The sequence below is a fragment of the Glarea lozoyensis genome, assembly GCF_000409485.1.
Source record: "Glarea lozoyensis ATCC 20868 chromosome Unknown GLAREA2, whole genome shotgun sequence".
Classification (NCBI taxonomy): Eukaryota; Fungi; Ascomycota; class Leotiomycetes; order Helotiales; family Helotiaceae; genus Glarea; species Glarea lozoyensis.
The window spans coordinates 2346167-2367668 of NW_007360994.1; the positions used below are offsets into that span (position 1 = coordinate 2346167).

At 46.2% G+C, this 21502-nt stretch overlaps 6 protein-coding genes across 6 annotated transcripts; 3 read left to right on the plus strand and 3 right to left on the minus strand.

Annotated features, from left to right (window-relative positions):
• Nucleotides 1-983: 983 nt before the first annotated feature.
• On the minus strand, nucleotides 984-2133 carry GLAREA_04104 (NAD(P)-binding Rossmann-fold containing protein; the record flags this gene model as incomplete). The annotated part of the gene is made up of 3 exons (XM_008084357.1): nucleotides 984-1681; nucleotides 1729-2007; nucleotides 2058-2133. The coding sequence occupies 3 exons, from the start codon at nucleotides 2131-2133 to the stop codon at nucleotides 984-986; spliced, it is 1053 nt and encodes a 350-aa protein (XP_008082548.1).
• Nucleotides 2134-2717: 584 nt separating this feature from the next.
• GLAREA_04105 (MFS general substrate transporter) lies at nucleotides 2718-6999 on the minus strand (the record flags this gene model as incomplete). Its single annotated transcript, XM_008084358.1, has 10 exons — nucleotides 2718-2966; nucleotides 3017-3124; nucleotides 3173-3811; nucleotides 3862-3967; nucleotides 4025-4293; nucleotides 4342-4488; nucleotides 4541-4723; nucleotides 5662-5845; nucleotides 5897-6296; nucleotides 6348-6999. 10 exons carry the CDS (start codon nucleotides 6997-6999, stop codon nucleotides 2718-2720), a joined length of 2937 nt encoding a protein of 978 aa, XP_008082549.1.
• A 1115-nt stretch (nucleotides 7000-8114) lies between these two features.
• On the plus strand, nucleotides 8115-9574 carry GLAREA_04106 (uncharacterized protein; the record flags this gene model as incomplete). The annotated part of the gene is made up of 2 exons (XM_008084359.1): nucleotides 8115-9361; nucleotides 9430-9574. The coding sequence occupies 2 exons, from the start codon at nucleotides 8115-8117 to the stop codon at nucleotides 9572-9574; spliced, it is 1392 nt and encodes a 463-aa protein (XP_008082550.1).
• Nucleotides 9575-9721: 147 nt separating this feature from the next.
• Nucleotides 9722-14399, minus strand: GLAREA_04107 ((Trans)glycosidase; the record flags this gene model as incomplete). Its single annotated transcript, XM_008084360.1, has 11 exons — nucleotides 9722-10427; nucleotides 10511-10953; nucleotides 11003-11385; nucleotides 11451-11524; nucleotides 11594-11777; nucleotides 11835-11870; nucleotides 11921-12197; nucleotides 12249-12733; nucleotides 12846-13293; nucleotides 13368-13694; nucleotides 13812-14399. 11 exons carry the CDS (start codon nucleotides 14397-14399, stop codon nucleotides 9722-9724), a joined length of 3951 nt encoding a protein of 1316 aa, XP_008082551.1.
• Nucleotides 14400-15425: 1026 nt separating this feature from the next.
• Nucleotides 15426-16632, plus strand: GLAREA_04108 (uncharacterized protein; the record flags this gene model as incomplete). Its single annotated transcript, XM_008084361.1, has 3 exons — nucleotides 15426-15487; nucleotides 15560-15686; nucleotides 15808-16632. The coding sequence occupies 3 exons, from the start codon at nucleotides 15426-15428 to the stop codon at nucleotides 16630-16632; spliced, it is 1014 nt and encodes a 337-aa protein (XP_008082552.1).
• Nucleotides 16633-17884: 1252 nt separating this feature from the next.
• GLAREA_04109 (Chaperone J-domain-containing protein) lies at nucleotides 17885-21093 on the plus strand (the record flags this gene model as incomplete). The annotated part of the gene is made up of 2 exons (XM_008084362.1): nucleotides 17885-17981; nucleotides 18032-21093. The coding sequence occupies 2 exons, from the start codon at nucleotides 17885-17887 to the stop codon at nucleotides 21091-21093; spliced, it is 3159 nt and encodes a 1052-aa protein (XP_008082553.1).
• Nucleotides 21094-21502: the final 409 nt, after the last annotated feature.

Genomic DNA, 21502 nt, shown 5'->3' on the forward strand with positions numbered 1-21502 from the left:
CTGTGGTGGAATAAAACTGGAGAAGGTAGTTACACAGAAAAACAACAATGAGATCTAGCAGAGCTATGTGCTCTCACGTATCTGGATACCTGCTTGATTGGCGCTTTTTATATTATGAAAGTAAGTGTAGTTCATGACAGAATTTCTTGTTTCGTTGCGCCAAATAGTAAAATCCAGCTACTTTCTTTCACCTGATATATGCTCAGATCTGGAGCGATACATAGCCATCAAGTGTTAGATATGTGTTTTCCCAATAAGGGCGTTACGTCCGAAGAATTCGACGACCTCCCGGCAGAAGACCCGAAACACAATTTCGTGCACAGTCCTTTTAAGAAAAGTACGAAATATATACAACTACTAGAATCCAAGCGGACTATAGAACTTCTTAATCGTGCCCATTGTCAAATCGATATTCAACAGTTAGGGTCAAAATCTAATTTTGGATCAATTTTCATCTATCATCTGTGTGTTGCGTGTTGAATGTAAAGAGTGCAAATTTCTTCAATCTATGCTCCTTATTTCAATTATTCCCGAAAGATCGAGCTTTTGTTGTCACCGTTTAAGAATCTGTTGTCGAAATCCAACTTCATTATATGTCGGAAAAAGATCGTCCGGTATTTAACTCTTTACATCGCAATTCTATCATGAAACCGAAGGTAGATTTTGGCATGACAATAGACGGATTGCATATGTGAACGAAAACCTCTATAACCTAGGTCTGTACTCGCAAATTTTGTTGCCACACCTGTCAATAATTTTCAAGAAGTATTCTTTTATCTTCTCCTTCCCACGAAGATGGCCGATGGAGAGTAATTCGCTTTACAGACTGGAAAAATAGATTGGTGTGGGATGGATCGCCTAAGCTTTCCTTTTTGAATTTCTGTTTAATCTAAGAATAGACTTGACAAAAATAGACATGGAGAATAAAATTACAATATTACAGTGCTAAAGAGTTAGTGAACCTACCACACCCGCTTACATCATCAGACTTCAACTTTCTTAATCCTTTCAGCATTCACCTTCTCAACCCTCTCAAAGATCCCCATCGTATGATCCCAAACAACACCACTAACACCGTTCTCCATATACTTCGCCAAAACCTGCTTCCTCACCGCCGGCGCACCAGTCCAATTCCCAAGATATCCACCACTCCCCACCACCCCATCCGTTCCCATCGCAACTTCCATCCCCTTCGGCCGCTTCATCCCAGCACTGAACCCCATTCCAGTCTTCAACGGCGGATAAATCCCACTCGTCGCAAGAAACAACTGTCTCGCCCCGGTCTCGTCATTGCCAACGAAAAAAGGTTTGAACAAAGGCGTTGCAATTTTTACTAGCGTGCGTGCCCAGAATGGCATTTCTCTGGATAAACCGGTGTTTACACTACTAGGGTATGAATGTACGAAACTTGTTCCTGTGTTTCGTTTTGCGAATTCGGTGGTCATGAGACTGTTCATGGTGATGGTGTGATCTGCACATTTACCGAGTGAGAAAGACTTTTTGAGTTCGAGATCTGAGAGGTTGATGGTTGATTCCCAGCCGGCGCTTAGGATTGAGAGGGAGCGTGAGAAGTGTGGTGCCGTGGTGCTGGCGGTTGTGAGAAGGGGAAGGAGGTTGTTTATAAAGCGCATGCGAGAGTAGTAGCTTAGCGACATTTTCTTGTCGATACCTTCGTGTGATTCTGGTACAGTTAGTAGCTTGCTCAAATATTGTGAGGGATTATTATACCATCTCTTCCGGACATGGCCATATTCCCTTGACTTTGCACAAGCAAATTTATTTTCGACTCCTTCTTCATGATTTCTTTGCATACACGGTCGACTTCTCCTAACTCCGATACATTGGCAGGCAGAAATTCCACTTTGCCATCTTTGTTCAGGATCTGACATTCTTGAATGATCCGCTCTGCTGCTGGTGCTGAACGACCAATCAGATAAACACGAGGTGAAATTGTGTTTTGGACGAAGGCTTTGAGTGTATATTCTCCGATTCCACTGGTACCACCAACTATTGAATGTAAGCAAGTAAGATATACAAGATCTTTATATAGAGCTCACCAAATAGAGCTACAAGACCAGGACCCAGCTCTCTTAGCTGAGCATTCGAAGCGTGGATGAGATCAAGTGACACCATACTGATTTTCAAATTTCGATTATTAAGCCCCTTTCAGCAAGAAAACTATTTGTATCCAAAGTTGAAGCGCAAGTTTTCCTGAAGAGTTTTTTAAGAAGTTCGAAAGTCGTTTCAAGTATTTATAAGGGCGCGCAAACTGGCGGCGTATCTCATCACCGACCCAGGTCAACGTGGAGAAACATGCCTAATGCAGGTGGCTCACCATCAATTTATGCGGATGGCTCACACAAGTGGGCCCAGTGGATCACATCAGCCACCTGTGCACGGTTGTAGTGTCGTACAGAAGCATTCCGAGAAAGATAAAACAGAAACAGACACCGGAATTCATTCGAGTTTTATAATCGAATGGACTGAGTTCAAGGTATTTTGTAAGTCAAATTAGTCAGAAAAGTTGTTGGATTCGGCTGTTGTTGGAAAAAGTTAGGGGGGAAGAAAATCGGCAGCGAGGATTCGCTTGTCGCTCGCTTCGGAACGGGGGTACACTTGATGCCTGGATTACGAAAAGTATTTAATGTCTATTGGGTATCACAATATTTCTAACCCCGTCTATACTCTGTTCAATCACTTGGCTTACAAGGCCTGCCTCAAAGATCATGTATCTTCGACCCCATAGTCCAAACCCTAAACATCTTTCCCTTCCACAAAAACAACGCCGTCCCAAACGCCGTAATGCCAACTCCAAGACCTGTCAACATCATAAGCGGAGGTACGAATCCAGATCGAGCTGCCCAATCATTAAAGAAGAAGATCATTCCGAAACCGAATGTGTTTTTGCAGACCGTGGCTGTGATCATTATTTGGCCGGGGATTTGCTTGTAACAATCTACTGCGTACTGAGAACTGTTAGCAGAGGTGGCAGAGGATGGGGAAAGGGAGAGATTACGGCAATAACTATGGCGGCGATGGAGACGACTTCGACGCCTACAAAGCCGTAGCCAACGACTACGATAATTGGCCAGCTCCAGAGACGGTCATATCCTACAGCCGTGACCTAGGTATATTTAGCAAGTACTCGTCATGTCAGAAGAAAACCACATACCACCATACCAACCAACAAAACAACAATATACGGAATCAAAACCCAAAGTCTCATCTCAGGCTCTCTAACCCCACCATTCCGTCTCGCCAAATAAATACTAACATAATCACTCAACGGCCCGGCCGTCAACAATCCGATCATCCCACCAACCACGAAAGCGAAATTGACGAATCCGACTTGTGCAGTTGTGAAAGAGTATGGTGGCGCAGCGAAGACTTGAGATTGTGTGAGGTTGAGTCCGAGAAAACAATTTGATGCGAAGCCGAATGACATGCCTGCCCACAAGGTGATTGGGTAGAAGAAGATTTTGAGTGGTGCTAGGATATCGCGGATGATTGTTTCTTTGAAACTGCCGTGGATGAAAGTCGGTTTGATGAATAAAGCGAATTGTCTTCTGGAGGGACGGCCTTTGATATGTTCTGTTTGTGTTCGGACCGGGTTGCCGTCGCGTGAACTTTTGCGATAGGAGAAAATGTCTTCCGTACCGGCATTCGAAGAAGCAAATAAGCTGGGTGATTCGACTTTCGGTTCTTCCAGATCTTGGCTTTGTTCTATACTCGAAGACGTGGGAGAAACGACCTTTGCCTTACGAAAATACATCGTCTCTGGCATCATAAACACGAGAGCTAATGTAGTTACCTATAACCCATTAGAAACCCATCCCTCAGACATTCTCTTGGAACTCTTACAGCTTGAAGAATAGTGCAAATCCAAAAGAACCACCGCCATGAAATAGCTGAACCAATACTGCCCGAAATAATCGGACCAAAGAAGATTCCGATCGAAAAAGACCAGCTACACTGCGTCAGCACTGTTTCTCTCAAACTCGACTAGTTCCGGCTTCTTTCTTACAAGTAAAGCCCAACCCAAGATCCTCTCTGATGCAAGAACATAACATCAGCGATCACCATCGGCATGATCGACTCCACCGCACCAGCTCCAAGACCTGAAATAACACGCGCCCCGATAAAGCTTTCGTAGCTAGTTACTAGAGCTTGCCAGACATTCGCCAGTGTACAAATCAATGAGCAGACAATGATTGTCGGCCGTCTACCAAAGATATTTGCGGCGGGTACGATGATGAAGTTGGCGTATCCAAGGGACATTGCGACGGCGCCAAACTGTATCCAGTCAATATTGTCTCAATTCATTTCCGCAGATGAACTTACCAGCATATTGACTTGCGAGATGCCTATGTCGAACTCTTCGGTGAAAATAGGAGTTAATGGCGCGATAGACAGCGGAGTGAGAACCGTTATGAATATGAACACTGCTTGGTTAATTATAACCACCGCTTTCCACGTAGTACTCCAATTCTAAGTATCTCAGTCAGTTTACAACAAACACATCATGAACTCAATATCTTACCAGTGGGTCATCTTCATTGTCGCTCGGTTCAGGAATCAAGCGTATTACGTCTTGATTCCCCTTATGACTGAGAAGCAACTCTGTCCCTGGGACCAGTTTCTGACTGGCATCTGATACATTGTTCGCCATATTGCGGTTAGCAAGTCGTGAAGTGAAGAGAGCGATCTGGAAGGGTCGATGAATCTTTATGAATTAATGTCAGCGGTACCGGCCACACTCGTAGCGCGACGCCGTGCAATGATGATCACTGGTTTTGTCCTGACATCTTCCTGCTGGGCGAATGAGAGAGTCAAGTATGAGGTTCCATGTATGCGAGAAGCATATCGGAGGTCCAAAGATCTTTTGGAACCGTAAATTATTAGTCTCGCGCCAACCGGACTATGCTTTTGTGGAGGAATATCTCCGTCTTTACCTTAATTTCTTTGGATAGCAGGCATCGAAAAATTGTCGTAGAAAAGTAGGGAGGACACTGGATTTTGTTGTATCCCCTAGCTCCCACTACAAAGCCAAAATCATTCTGAATGAAAAGTCTCGCCCCTTTTGCATGTATTTTCCCAATCGCGGTAAATACAAGTTGCAAATGTGATGAATGAGTACCTGGAAATACCACCAACGCCAAGTCTCACCTTCCGCAATGTACACACTAATTATTACCCTGGTAAACATATGCCGAAAGTATAAACTCCACGGGATGACTGTATTGGACAGAAAGCTACTCATGTCACAGAACTAATCGCGGGATCGGCAACCGCTTGCTGCAGATACCCGGTTTAGCAGCACTAGTTCAGAAAAGCAAGCGGATGTCCGAAAGAGGATGTCGCACTCGCGCTCATATATAGATGTGGCAGGCGGAAATTTTAGAGATGATAATGTTCGTCGCTCTGTACGAAAATTGACTCAATCTGTTGTGAAGTGTCACATAAAAGGAATCGAGGCACTGGCACTTGCCACTCGTATATCAATTTTAGAGACAAAAGGGTAAATTATAGTCAATAACGCAGATATTCCATTGCAAAATTGTGTATCACTAACAATGCGCCTATCCATCTCATAAACCGCCACAAATAACGCCAAGCATGACTATGCTACCTTACATTAGGTGGCCTACTTTACTTACTAACAGCATCGGAGACAAGCTTATAACACTCCTTTGGATCTTCGAATACATGCCAAATATTCTCCGGGACGCCCTTGAACGCTTTCTCGAATCTCTTCGGCTCGTTCTTGGACTCGATGCCAACCGCTGCGATGTCGGTGACCTTTCGAATCAGAATGAGGTGAACCCATCCTGGGTGTTTTCGAAAGCTAGAAGAGCATTAGCATATGCGATAAAAATACAGAGCTGAAGGTGTTTACATTTCCCCATAGGCCTCAGGATCGGATTGTGTTGAATCTCCGATAAGAATCATCTTCCTCTTCGGAAACCATTTGTGGACTTTTGACATGCGATCAACCTTATATTCTTGTGTTCCCAAAGTCAAATTCGAAAGTAAGCCGGACAAATTCATCCAGCTCGCATCTCGAAGGATCATGGTGCCTTGCGGGTAATATCGTTGGCGGAAGTCGCTTAAGAAAGAGTACAGGTTGTACGGCGAGGCAGACAGGTAGAACCATGGGGCAGTGTTGGTTACAAGCGTCTGAAGATAGGCATAAAGTTCGGGCATGCCCGTTATAGGAGTCGCATCGGAAACGAACGTCGAGCGGAGAATGCCAATGGGATCGCTGGTCTGAGTGAGTTTGATGGTGTCGTCCACATCTAGAGCTATTTAGCACAGTTTATATTGGCAAATTAGGGGTTTTCACTTACCAGAGATAATACCCCAGCCTTCTGGTTCCGCATACACAGTCTTTGATTCCAAAACACCATTCGCACCCTGGGGAACCTTTGCAACGACCTTTACAACATCCCCTCCCTGGCCATATGGCAGCATTCTCTTAATATCGCTACTGATACCATTTCTTCCACCAGGACCCAGTCTGAGAGTCTCCCTAGTACCAAAGTGAACAATAACCGTCCGGCCAGGTAATATATCCTGCACAAACGGCATCAACCTCTCTTGGATCCTAGCCTCTGCAGCATCGCCCTTTCCAATACCAAGCTTTTCAGCTACATCTGCGACCACGGTACTGATTTCCACACCGCTCTGTTTATCGAAAACCGCAGCCACGAACTCTGCCTCCCACTGTCCCGTCTGCGAATTCCTGTATGCGGTATTGTCTAGAAGCCATACTGTATCGTTCGACGTGATGCTTTTCGGGAGTGGATTGTATGGCCCGAGGTAGGAAAGTAGGTTGCTTGCGAGTGCGGGACGTTTCTCCGATATTGGCGCTTTGCGGATATTGGGTAGGGTGGACTCTGTGGCTTCAAAGTTACGATCATGGCGCGTTTTGTTCTCTAATTCCGTAGCTTGATACATGCCGGCGACTGCGCCTTTAGCTTGCGATAGGTATTTCGACATTCGTTGGTAGGTTGTTGTTAAGTGGTTGCTAGTGCTAGTCGCTCCTGCTTGTAGTAAATAGACTCGGTTGTGGGTATTCGCCTTGATGGATCAAGGAAAGGTTAAGAAAGTAAGAATATCCTTAGGAGAAAGCAAAAGGACCACAAGGCAATTAAATTCCAACAGAAACAGACGAAACAGAAGGGAAGAATAGCAAATGATATCATACTTCCAGGCGCCTGCCCCCAAGGTCTTGACCTGCATGAAGCTATCCCAGCTCTAAGCTCAGCCCTGTGTCAGCCCGTCAGCTGGGCGAAAGGGGTAGTAACATGTGTCCAATACGAGACATTTGCTGCAATATTGCCGGGGCAGATAAAGTACGAGGCAGACGATCGGGCGCCCAGCTTATTTGGATTGCAAGAGTCATATTGTGGTTGATGTTGGCTGTCTGCGCGATGAAGTGAAGCTGCGGTGAGGTTGGGGACAGCTGATGAAATGCGGGGAAATGAGCGAGTCGCTTGATCAGGGGGCGTTCCCCACAAGATCCTCTTTTCTCTTGGAGAAACAACAGCATTGTCGAAATTCTGAACATGAGACATGAGCTTTCCTTGGTGTTTTATAGATTTTTGTTATGTAATATCAGTCATTTGATTGCTCGACGAGATACTTCCAAAACTAATCATTCACCTTAAGGAACGTACCTGCAGTAATGTTCTGTGGATACTCGAACATAGTTCTACACTAAAACGCAATTGCAAACCAAAAGTTAACGTAAACACCTCAACGATGTCGGTCTCCATATTATTAGGTTGATAATTCCCTATCGCCTTGCGACTATCTAGACTCGTTAAAAAGGATCAAGTTCTTTATTTTCTAGTCTAAAGACGTAGTCGTTTTGATGCAGCATCTTAAAGTAGTCGAGGTCGGGGTCGGGATTTGAAACGCGATAATATAACATCGCAGCTAGAGATTATTGCATCTAACATATATCCCAATATTGCAATAGCGCCATAACCCTCGAGACACTTTGGAAGGTCGCTGCTTGGATTAGCGAAGGATTTCTATTGGCTTAATTTTGATGCTCTGTTGGTTGCTCCAACCTCCTACAACTTGGTATCAAACTCACCCACCAAAACATGCCTGCAATAGCCGACTCCTCTACAATGAATCTCCCAGTCGAGGTCCTCGTTCTAGTCCTCAAAGAAATTTCCGACGTAGGTAGTCTTTGGTCGTTCATCCGGACCTCATCCCACATCTACCGTATCTTCCAGGAGCAGCAAGCATCAATCCTGCCGCTGGTGATATCTCGTGAGGTTGGGCCACAGTTAATGGGAGAGGCTCTAGCGGCTCTTCGGTCATCGCGTCTGGTATCTTACGATGAGCCTCAAGGAAATAATAGCTGGATACCGCGGCGAGGTCCCTCTAAATCAGAGGCCTTTGCATGGATTATGGAATACGAGAATGTTATAAACAGAGAAGATGTACCTCCTCCATCTACAGAGGATACATTATCGTTATGGGACTTGCACAAAGATGTCAAGTTCCTGGCCGATCTTTACGTCGGAGAAGCCTTGGATATATTCGATCAGGCATACATAGGCCAGAAGCCACGAGACGCAAAAATTCGGTACACGCTCAACGACCTCTCGCATATCGAGCAACAACGTCTTTTCCGACCAATCTATCGTGTCGTAATATTCCGCAACTTATTTGGTCCCTACGCGGACCCAGCTTCCGATGAAGAGCAGTCAGAGTACTTTCTATGTCGCTTTCCTAGCTGGCAGGTCGAAGAGATCAGTTGTGTAAATGATTTCATACGAGACGAGATATTACGAAAATGGCACGAGTTGGAAGATTATGTATTCCAGCGTGTGTCCGCTGGCATGGGGTTGCAAGATGCTGCTGAGTTCGTGGATGGTTGGGAAAGAGAATTCTTTTCGCAAGATCGGAAGCAGGTGTACTTTCAAGGCCAACAAGCAGTATCCATAAAATGCCTCAGAAGGCTCTTTGAGGCAAAAGATAATGTTCTAGAGGCTTTGGTACGGCAATTTGAACCACCAGATGACTTGGGATGTTCGCTGCTTGAAGACGCCTTACTTGTCGATCCAGCACACTTCCCAGTCGAACTGGAAGGCGACGATTTTAGAGGCGATGCCTATATGGACTATCGGGCTGGAGACGCTCCTTGGTTCACCAAGGAAGATTTTTCGTCGTTCAATATATTCTGGCAATGGTCCAATCAGTGTGATCCGAGGATTGGGATATACTATGATAGCACGTCTGCCTATCCGGACAAGAGTCCGGATTTGGAGGGGTTTCGACGCGTGGGGTATGTGTTCTGGGACCAGGTGCGCAGCGAGAATATGCACAATAGTTGGCCTTGGTGAGTTTATGCTTTTCATTTTCCTTACATTATTACTTGCAAAAGCCGCAGCTAATACGGAATTTCAGCTCCCGAGGATCTGGGGTGAAGATCATGGAAGACTTCCCACGACCGCAGTTAGAGGATCAGGATGTGGGTATGATAGAAAAACTCAAATATTTGAAGGCCAGTGGCGACGAACAAGAGTTCAGCAACAGTGAAATTGTATCATAGATTTATGGTGTGTGGGTAACAATCAAAGCAAAGGACAACACGACGTGTTCTATCGACCGTCTATTTTATCTATTAGATGATTACAATATTATTTGTCATCAAAGCTATGTACAAAAGTCCCTTCAACCGCGCCAGTATTTAGAATCTTTACTTCTTACAAATCTCGGTCACTTTCCGCAAAGTACCCAATCTCTTCCCGACATTTGTCCCTAGTTTCAACACGTCTGGTGCTTGCATATCTCTCGCAATCCTCGCCGCTTTGGCCAAAGCGACCACATCAGCCAGCCCCAAGGGAGCAAGAATCAACCCAAAAATCGCGAGCGGTGCATTCGCGGGGTCATTGACGATGGTATATGAGTCGTACGCTACGTTTCCCAAGGTACCTAGCAATGCGACGATGCGTCCAATGGTTGCAAGACCCGCCACTGCACTCATCACTTCTCCAGCAACTGGTATGAAGAATAAGATCGCGCTGAGAAAGCCAAATAGGATCTCGCTTCTTTTAGCCTTCGCCTCTTCGTCCTTGATTTCTTTGCCGATTGCAGCCACTTTGCTCATATTTTCAACCGCGTCAGCGATCATAGCGACCGGTATTCCCAAGGCATCGACCGCATCCATTGGATCAGCTCCTTGGTAAGAATGTAAGCGTAACGTAAGAAGTAGGTCCTTGATCTGAGGACTGAGGTTCTGAGAATTGGCCAACGCTTTGTTTACGAGATCTTTGGGATTGGCAATGTCGGTTTTGTCATAGCCCTGAGGGGCTGGAACGTTCATAGCCCACTGGCCTACGCCAATACATTCTTCTGCTGGAAACCCATCGCAAGGGTAATTTTGAATATTTTTAAACGCAATACTATAAGGTGATAGTCAGTCGACCGGCCACTTGTACTACATGACCAATGCAGCGGCGTAAAAGCTCGGTGGGTCGTGACTTACTTGTCAGGTGTAATGCCAGTAGCATTCGTCAAATCCGTCCAGAAATTACCGATTTTGTCTTCTTGTAAGGTCCAATATACACTATCAGTATAAACGGGTCCTTGCGATCCTCGCAAAGAGTAGTCTGGAGGACAAGGTTCGGTAACATTGACGTATTTGCTGTTGGACTTTGGTTTTCCACCGCTATCTATTATGCCAACACTCTCTCGCACCCTAAGGCTTGCGGCATGCTCGTCAAATATTTTCATTCCAGAACCGATCGTGAGTGGCTCATCTCGTCTTTTGTGACAAGCCCCATCTATGCAGTACCTACACGCTGGAGCGTCAGGCTGAGGGTTTTTCTTCCGGCATTCTGAGCAGCATGTTTCAAATTCTAACACGACGCATGTGAAATACTTGTTGCCGTTACCAGTGTAAAAGTCGACGACGTTTTTGCTAGCACTCTGTTTGGTTGATTAGCCACTGCACAGAGAGTAATATTTGGGTGCTTACATCAACAACTGCACCTGCATAGACATCGAATTTCTCATCATATCCGTGTGACATAATGTCAGAATAATTAGCGAGAGCCTTCGAAAGCAAAGCGTCCATAGCTTGCACTGCGTAAAGCGCTTTACAGTTGGGTGGCATGGTATCTGCATCTTTTTCCAACTGTTCGAACGTTGTGTAGCTCTCTGAACATGTTGGAAGAGGCTCACCGCCAAACATCTGCTCGTCAATTTCATCTTCAGTCTCTTCCATTGGGCTAGCTGTATCTCTGTTAAAGGACTGGAGATCTACGGCCCAATCCACACTTCCACCAAAATTAAGCTTTTTAAATAAATCCTGTCTCCATTTTTTGCTGTTGTCCGACAAGTAGGCAACCCACTCAGTTTCTAGATCGGAAATGTGTTAGTAATGATTAAGCTTTCAATAATATACATAATTAAGGGCACAGTACCTTGATAAACAAGTATATCAGACTCTGAGCCGGCATCGTAATGAGTAGTGGCGTTGTCGCTCCATGCGATAATCCTATAGCAACACCGAAATTAGCCTGAATGTGTATTGTAAGAGCGAATTTCTCCACAGGTAGAGACGTACTGATCGATCTCAGCGTTTGCTAGGATACCTGGTGTTCCTGTACATTCGCCTTCCGCTGCCAGAGAGGTAGGGCCTTCGAAACTGCACGTAGGACCGCTACATAGAGATTCTGACATCTTGAAAGATCTACCATAACTGGAAACGCCTATGTTCACCTTATTTGATGGAACACCTGCTTTTGTAACTTCACACAATACAGAATTAGCCTAACTATCCCTCCGAAATAGGCTAGAATACTTACTCATAGCAAGAGCATACATGGTCTCGGTCATATTGACTAAAGAATCAATTAGCCTCCATCAACACTATGGAGTCCAATCCAATTACCATGGCTACGCAGACAATTTCCTTTAGGGCAACCAGATGATGACCAGGAATTACGATAATCCCACTGACCATGCAAATCGTATGTCATGTAGACAATGTAGTCGATTGTTTTCGCTATTTCCGCAATTGGGAAAGCCTTCAGATACCAATACGAGGCTGGCGCAGCTATTGAGATAATCGATGGTGCGGGAAGTAGAATCCTCAACTGCTTGAGGAAACCAAGATAGTTTGGAGCGTCAGAATCTTTGCCCGCAGGGATGCCGGGCAAATCGGGAGCCTTTTGAGATGTCAGTCAATTCCCGAAACAAGATATACAAGGAGCGTCTACACCTGGATACTCCCAGTCAAAGTCTACTCCATCTAGTTTGTTATCAGCAACAAATTGCGTAATTGCTTTGGCAAAATTTGCAGCGTTGGATGGCATCATAGCTTCCCTCAAAAGATCGTAGGTTTCTGGGGAAGTTGAGTATCCCCAGCCTCCGAAGGAAATAATTTTCTTGACGTTCTGTAGCGCCGTAAAATTCGTAAACTGCTTATTGGAATCGTTCACCGAAACAGTAAAATCCGAGTTGACCGTTCCAAATGCCCAATGGAGATGGGTGAAGATATTAGTGTCGATATCTTGCACTCGACGATGGAGACAAGGTCGATCCCAGTTCCAAGCTTCATAATAGCCAACAGACATTGATTTCTCGGGACCAGTAAGATTATTTGTGATGTTTGTTCCGCAATTTTGTATGCAGCTGTTTTTGCCTGGTGGCGAGGTTCCAGGGTTATTGGAAGGGCCTCTTTCTTCAGTACAAAACTCTGGATCTGTAGTATTGAGCGGATCAGCACACGTATGTTAAAGCATGAAGACTTAATGTTGGAAGATTTCGCGACTCAAGGCATGGAAGCTTTGAAAAGGACGATGCAATTAACATACCGATGCCACATTGACCCCACACATTACAACATGCATTTAATGGGCAGGGACTCAGGTCCGACAGATTTTGTGTCCCATTAGGAGCCACTGTCCCAGGTTTCGTTGGCCCGCAAAGAGCATTCGTAACAGGTGCTGGCATAGGTGGATTGCCATCGCTGACACAAATTGTCGTTCCAACCATGATGTTGTTGCAACCGCTCCAACCCCATGTCGTACCGTTGTTGAAGTCCTCGATCTGATTGTCGTTGAGACCATTAGCTTCAGCAATTTTGAAGCAGTTGTCGTCAGCCGCAATCGTGTAGGTCGCGCAAATCCCGTCGGCCTGCTTCTGCGGCTTTCTGTCCGGTATAGTACCGATCTCGCAACATACCAATTGACCAGCTTGGAGTTTAGAGCATAAGTTTGGATCAGAATTGAACTTCGTGAACTCTGAGGGCAATATGGAGCACTGGCAAATGAAAACTTGTCAGTTTGTTATTCCGATGAACTTATTAGGTAGTAGGCATTCAAATAGCGACCCACCTTAGATGCTAATGACTCGCAGTTATCTCCAGAGGCTACGGTCATAGTCTGGCAATCGGATCGGGAAGTTAGAACCTTCAGACGACGGCCACTAATTGAAGGCTGTGGGAAGGTATGGTGAACCTCCCAGACACTGACTTGCTCAATCTGCGGGGTTTCAACCGAATCTTCAACACATTTCCCTTCGCTCCAAGACTTTACTGTATTCTGTAGCAGAGTGAATGGCTGAGAAGAGGTGCTCGTGATGACACCAAATACTGTGTCTGGCATACTCAACGGCCCACATACTTGGGCCATCATGTCTGTCGCGCCTTCGGATTTGACTTGCTATAAAGACTTAGTCACTTTCAGTTCTCAATTTTTGGTCGATAACCCGAAAAGGGCAGTTTGAAAGGCTCTTGTCAATTTCAGAGTCAAACGCTCAACTGTGGGGTTTCGACTTACTTGTTGAAGAAGCTTCTGGATGATGGATGCTGTTGTAGCATGATTTTCGAACGCTGATCCAGTGTAGATACCCACAGTCGCTCCTTGATAGTAGCCAAAAAGGAGTCTCGTATCACATGCTGTCTTTTCCTCCAAGTATGTCTGAGCCACTTTTAGAATAATAATTAGCTGAGGCGTTAAATTACTTTTCGATTCGAGAACCGTGAGTCCCAGCTCTTTCTTAGTCTCCGAAGCAGAGCTACATAATGGCTTTGACTGGTTTGAATGATAATGGTCATTATTCGACGGGGTTTGGCCAGACGCATCAGGCGGTGTGTCGCTACTTGGAGAATTGACTTCGACTACGCATGCTCGTATCTTAATTGATGTTGAAGAATCGCCGAGAGAGTTATGGAGTGCAAAATCCATAAATATTGGCTGGCCACAATTTACAAGATGTTCGAGCGTGTTGTATACGCCCCATCTATCTGGTGGTCCAGAACATGCATTGGGACAAGGACCAGAAGACGACTCGCCCCTCACCGTAATCAACAGGGCGCATATTGCAAAGGCCAGGCCAGAGCGAACTATAAAACAGAGTAGCCACATAGAAAAAGTATCGCTTTTATTCGGGGTGATAATGAATGACAGTAGTCCGAGAGCCTTGAACAAAGATTATAAATGAATGAATTCCGACGTAGAAGAAGTTGTAATGAGAAAAGAATGACAAGTGTCCCCCAGACAAAAGAAGATAACATAAAAGATGCAAACATCAAGAACGGGACGCGAACAAGGCAAAGAAAATCGCCATCCGCGCTATGAAACACCTTTGGTCCCGAAGTGGCTCTCTCTTCCCAACATTCAGGGTGAGGGAAGGGCAGAGACTCGTAAAACCAAGCCACGAAGGCGTCAATGGAATTATTTGATCGTCGTAAGGATGATGAAGTTGGTAAAATTGCTCCAAGAGCAAATACCAAGCCTTGGAGAGAAGCTTGTAGCTTCCAAAAGCTTCGTTGGCGGTTACTTTGACGGTTGCTAGCTTGTGCCGCGCGCGTGTCCTGGGCCAAATCTGCAGGCGCTTTTCTTTCCTGGGAGCGGAATAACCCCAGCTGCGGATGGCTCTTATGCTTGTAAGTTGGTGGTATGAACCAATGCGACAACGATATCGGTGGTTATATGTTGGTTGGGTTTCAGCCCCACAGAAATCATTGGATATTTTGTAGGCTGAGTTGTTGCGGCCTGCCCACGCGATATTGCTTTCGCTCGTTTGTACTACCACGAATTGCTTTATCGTATCGGTTTGATTTCACTGCTGTGGATTGGCAAATTTTTATCTTCCTTCTGATAAATATAGAGAACCAACACTTCCTGCGGAGTTGGTTGTTTCATGACGTGGCCATGAGTCGAATGACCTTGGGTCAATGTTGCGAGGTAAATAATACTTACATTGCGACCGATTCTTTTTGGCATATTTCTCTCCAGTCCAAGCCAAATTCCATCGTCGCATTTTTCGCTCACTCGTTAGTTGTATTCCCTTATGTTCTTTTGACACTCGTTTTTTGTGTTTTTGTTTCCACCTTGTTACCTCATTCTATTTTCGTTTCCAAATATTCTGCCATGAAGACGTCAATCGTTATGACTGCCATATTTTTGATAGCATCTGTAGTGGGTACGGGGGATCGTGGAGCGTACGAAAGGTAAGATGTTTTAAGCGTAATCCATGTGTGCTGAAAACACCTTTGAAAGACTGTTTACTAACAGGTCTGCAGAATGCTTCTTTACAGCGCATACATTGCTGAAGAGTTCGACAAGCCAGCCACCTTTACCATTTTACCTGGTTGTGCCGGGAGTCGAATCGTGGAAACAATAGCTGTCCCCAGGTGCACTTTTTATGAAGTATGTCGTCTCAAGTTCTCGTTACTTCGAAACACCTTTCGCCGATGATTGGCAGCGAGTTCTATGCCAGCAGCCCACACATATCTCTTGTCCGAGAAGACTGACCATGTACTCTCGACAGATGTGCCGCCATATATGGCACGAGAGTAAGCATCAGCCTGTTATGCCAGCAGCCGGTGAACCTCCAACCGATCCGGCGAAAAGAAAGCAATGGTATATACAAACACTCGGTGATCACTTTGTCAACAAAAAAACCAATGAGGAGGTATTCAGAATCGGCCTTAGGCCGGAGCAGGACGGCCAGAGGTTTGCCACGAGTTGGGTAGGCAATCAGCCTGGGCTTGAAGGGAAAATGGTCAGAGAGAAGTGGGATCAGTGGATGAATACCGGCAAGATGGCCAGCGGCGCTACGAGCTTGCCTGAAGTATTCGAAAAGATTGGGAAGGTAGTATCAACAGCACGCTTGAACCTGTTTAACCAAAATCGAGAGCTCGCAGCACCCCAGACCGCACTCTTTGCGTTTGCAGAAGAAGTCGGCACCATCGTCGAGAATCTGAGAGTTGAAGACAATGAGAAGTGGAGGACTGGAGCTGTCATCGGTCCTGATTCTGGACGCGGAGCGATAGCTGATCGACTCAAAGCCACACCCGAGTTCATTGCTGGACTAACCGCAGACGAATTGAAGAACTTCGCGGTAGAAGTGAAGCTGAGCCCAGTGGCGTCTAAGCGTGGTACTAAGCCATGGCCAATCTTCGACCCCGTTGCCACTAAGGCAAAATGGGGGGAGAAGGTCAAGGATATCGAAGCCGTGATGACCAGAGTTAGCGATACCTATATGCGTGAGCCGGCGCCGTCGGAACACAACTTACAGATTGATGCGATAAGGAAGACCAATAGGCAGATTAAGAACTGGGACTCGGAGATAAAGGGTCTCTGTACTCTGTAGCTTGAGGTATCTGCTTGATCGTTCAAAGAGAAGAAGGATGACTGTTGTCCGAGCCAGTCGGCAGCTTGTGTTGCCCAAGCAAGGCGAAGATTTGTTGAGTTGGAGGTTGTAATAATCATTTATCAGTCAAATTTGCTGAGTTTGAAAAGTCGGCTCAATGATTTTACCTATGCGAACTTAGCAAAATTGAATCCTTGACATCGAGTACTTCACTATTAGTACCCGGATTTGGCTAGGTCGAAGTAAGTGACATAAATCTTATCTCTCAAAGTACAAATGCCTGAAAGAGAAAACGCGAAGAATGGTAGGTTTACAGGGCAGTATTTCGGAACACACACATAGTAGCAATAGACGTAGAACGGAACTAGAGCTAGCTAAATTGCTGCAATAAGTGTCATATAATAAGAAGATCTTAAGAAATGAGATCAGAAGTAGCCGGTGAAACTCCGTTGTATCATGTTGGCTGAGGCTTTCTCAGAATACCTACCGTAGGTAAAAGAGGTGGTCGGGATCACGTGTAAATTTGCCTCACACCTCATGTGGAGCTCAACGACGTGACGGCGTGACGACCCGAGCCAAACATCCCCACACCGTGAATCTTGGGAGGCTGAAGCAAGCAGCTGACAACTGACAACACTGACAACACCAATTTGAGGTGTCAACAACCTTCTTAGAATCTGCCATTGATCTCGTTCATTCACCGCGCAACGGCGAAGGCGACTGCTCTACGAACCCTGCTTTTTGCCTGGCATTATCTGCGTCATTTTCTTCCCACCGGTGTCTTTCAACTTCATTCATTCGTTTGCAGTTCCCACATTTGTTGCTGCTGAATCTCAGAAATCAACTCGAAAGCTATTGGGATGCCTTTTTCCTCGCCACGAAAGCCGCTCCGCAGAATAACTCTTATTTCTACAATCACTTGAACAAGCAAGCTTGCCGCACCATTCGCTGAAGTAGCACATTCATCCAGCTTCGCACGCTCACGTCGTTGCATTCAGTGCTACTACCAGTACTTGCTGAACGCAGAGAAGCTTCGCAGAGGACCATAACCTGCACATGAAGAACAAGAACTCACTTTCAAGACCCTGCTCTGACAACAGCACTCGACGTGCGTTTTTTCCAAACGAACTGCCGGTAACGTTCGAGCGTGTTCAGATCGACATACAAATATCTTCTATGAACCCCACAATCCACAATTGGGGCTGTCACAATTACGGACATATTGAAGTGCTGCTGGCATTAGGTGGACGCCATGGTGAAGGCAGATCTGAGTCGCGACTACTATGGCGACCTAGAACTTCAGCCAGGTGCAGATGCACAAGAAATTAAAAAACAGTTCAAGAAGCTTGGTAACATATCTACCTGCAGGCCGTAGTTGTTTGCTAATCCAGATCTGCAGCCCTTGCCTATCATCCAGATCGTAACCCTGGCCGCGAAAGCGAGGTCACTGCCAAATTTCAGAAGATACAGTCTGCACACGAAGTCCTCACCGACGCGGCAGAGCGAGCGAAATACGATTCAAATCGATCTCGAACTGCAAGCAGCTTTCGGCAGTCGACAGCTTACTCTGGCGCCGGCTCATCTGGCGTTCGAGGCAATCCATGGGCAAATGCAGGCTCACAATGGGCGCCGCCACCAAAGAAGGCACCGACTGCTCGAAAGGGCGCCCCTCCTCCTTCAGCTGGTGCTCAAAGATATCAAAAGTTTGATCCGCCTAAGGAAACTCCCAACTGGGCACACAATGAGGGACCCGAAGCTCGAGCGAAGACATATGAGGCATGGGAGAATATGAGAGGACATGGGCACACCTCAACAGGATCAAGTAAGCAGTGGGGACAGCCACCCAAGGTCCCTCCACGAGAGCCTCCACAATCGGGAAGAACAAGCGCTTCACAGAATTATGCCACACCTCCGAAAGCTCGAGCGGCCTATACCGATTTTCGACATGGCACCACATCGAACGCAAGCCCACGGAGAAGTGACAGTATGAATGGAAGAAAGGGGTTCATGCCAAATACCCCAGGTGGTGATGAACCTGCGGCACCACGGGGAGCATATTTTACAACAACAAGAGCGGCAGCAGAACCTCCACCCGTTCCGCCACGCAATCCATCTCCCATACCACCACCTGCTCCAGCAACCAACGCAGATGCAGATCTGCTAAACCAGTTTCGTGATTCGATTCCTAAATACCAACCTCGCACAAGCACTCCATACTCGACACATGGTGGGGAGAAGTTTAACCCATTTGAAAGCGCTAATATAGGCAGATCTAAGAGCACCCGTGAGCCTGAACATCCAAGGCATGTCTCTCGCGCGGCTGGTTCGGACCCTAATCTTGGATCACCGCATCGAACCGAGACTTTCGCGAGCCGACAGGCAAAAGGCAGCAATCGATCTCCTGTGGAAATCTCCAGTGACGATGATAGCAATTCGAGCCTTGAAAACGGACCAGCTCTTAGTGGCCGCCCATTTGGCAGAAGACGTGTCTCCAAGAACGTGCGTAATGGTGCAAGACCGACCGCCCAACCTCAACAGGTGCCGAAGGCGGCGGAATCTTCTCCTCAAACACGTAAGCATCTCACAAATCTCGACAAATTCCGACAGTGGATGAAAGAGAACCCGGGTACAGAGCCACCACTAAATGGGTTTCCTCCAGATGGCCCTCCTCTTCGCTACGACGCCACGCAGACCGACAAGCCAGATGAAGCTAAAATGTATGACCACTCTCAAAGTTTCTCAAATTCCACTGGAAATCCCAAAGCAGACACTCCAATCAGATCTTCGTCCTTTCCAAAAAGTCATACAGCAAATTTCAAAACAGCCGGCTTTCGGTCCAAATATCTTCATCTATTCCCAGACCGCACAGAGCCGACGGAATCTCCTAGTGGAGGCGCCGTTGAACCTCAGGCTTTGAACGCGTTTGAAGGAATTCAACGTAATGTGATAGATCATCTCCTTTCCAGCAGGCGTAAAAGTAGTGGCTCGAATCCTCGGCAAGTCGCTCCTGAAAAGAGGGCTTCGTCGAGGGAAGACTCAAAAACAAAAGATGCAAGTGTTACCGCCGAGAATATCCGTCGCAGTAGCACGTCGATAAAAATAAACATCCCCAAAACCGAAACCTGCGAAAACCCAGACCTGTCGAGTCAAGGCTCTCGTCATGGTTTTGGTTTTGGCTATCCGAATTTCTCTCAGTATCGGAATTCGACTGAGAAGAAGCAAGCGAAAAAGCCAAAAACTTCAAAACCTTTGTATTCAGTTGATCCCGACGCGATGGATAAAACGCGCTTGTTTTGGCACAAATATGAACAATCAAAATCACATGCTAATCCTCTTGGACTACCAAACAGATTTTCGTTCAATGTAGATGGCGAAACCTTCAAACGAACTGAGCCAACACCAAACGGGTTTACAAGCGCGAGCGCGGAGAATATCAGTACTCGCTTTACGCCTGAGGATTGGAAAGGTAAGTTCGAGGCTGGTGCAGATTACTTCAAACCTGAACAGAAGTCGGGTGCAAACGCGGGATCGCCACGCCGTGCTCAATCTGGAAGCAGACCGAGGGGCAGGTCGCCTACGAAAGTGCGACCTATTGACCCAAAACTTGCTCAATCAAAAAGCGCAGATGCCGAAAATGTCATGGAGTCGCCAGGGGGCACCAAATTCTCGCCAGAAGAATGGTCGAAGCACTTCAAACCACAGACTTTTGCTCCCCCAACATATCCGATACGAACCCCGGGGAGGAAGCCGCGAGGCTCTATCGCAAAACCAACAATGGGTACCGCCGCTGTAGTTGACGACAGTGAGACTCCGGATGAGAAGCCTCTCTTCGGCAACAAGCCTACCTCGACTGGAGCTACTGCGGCATTCTCGCCTGCCCCGGATGCTATGGATGTCGATACTCCACCAGCAAGCCACACAATTCCTATATTTGAGGAGAAAGACAATGTCAACACCAAACGTCCAGCTTCTACTTCCCAGCCAACGACCCCTGTTGACGCAGAATCACTGAAAGTTAATTTTGATGAGCTCAACATTCAGGATCTGATCAAAACACTTCAGTTGCCAACTCCACCCAAGGGCCCTGATACACCGCCCCCACCAACAATGACAGAGACTATTTCTAGATCCGCACAAGAACAGTTTTTTGCACAATTCGGCATTTACATGAGAGACTGGGATCTGTTCAACAATAAAATCATGTTGCATTTCGTATCGAGAAAAAATCAAGTCGATGGGTTTGGGCCGCAAAGATGGGAGGATGACCAAGTTATGGAGATTTATAGACGCGGGTTACGAGAGGATGCGCTTGTCACCAAGCACTGGCAAGAAGCCCGAGAGTATCACGAAAAGGTCTTAAAGGAATGTGCAATTGTCAAGGAGAGAGTCAAGACGAGAGATGAGATGGAGAAAATCTTGAATGGGGATAACTTCGAGAGGCCTCGGAAGAAAACACACTGAATAAGCGCTGCTTGATACCATAATCTGTTGTATATTGGTGGCTACAACATGGCGGAAGGCTGATACAAATTTTCTATGAAATCATTTGGACTATTGGTTGATCGATACCCTGGAAACTTTACATATATGATATGGGGTTGGTTGGGTTGTGCATGAGCAGATCTTGTTGTATGGCATATCATGAAGCGAGGCGTTTGGGGTTGAAGTTTAGAAGATCAAGTATTACGACACATACATCACTATATTAGAATAAGCATCACCCTGTATATACTCAGGTCGAATGACAGAATCTATTCTTATAAGTTTTATGGTTCTATCTCGGCACTGGCGGATTATCAAGAGAGCAAGAAAGTCACATGATGTCGGCCCCGGTGTTGAAGAAGTTCTACCCTTACTCTCGATAAGCAAA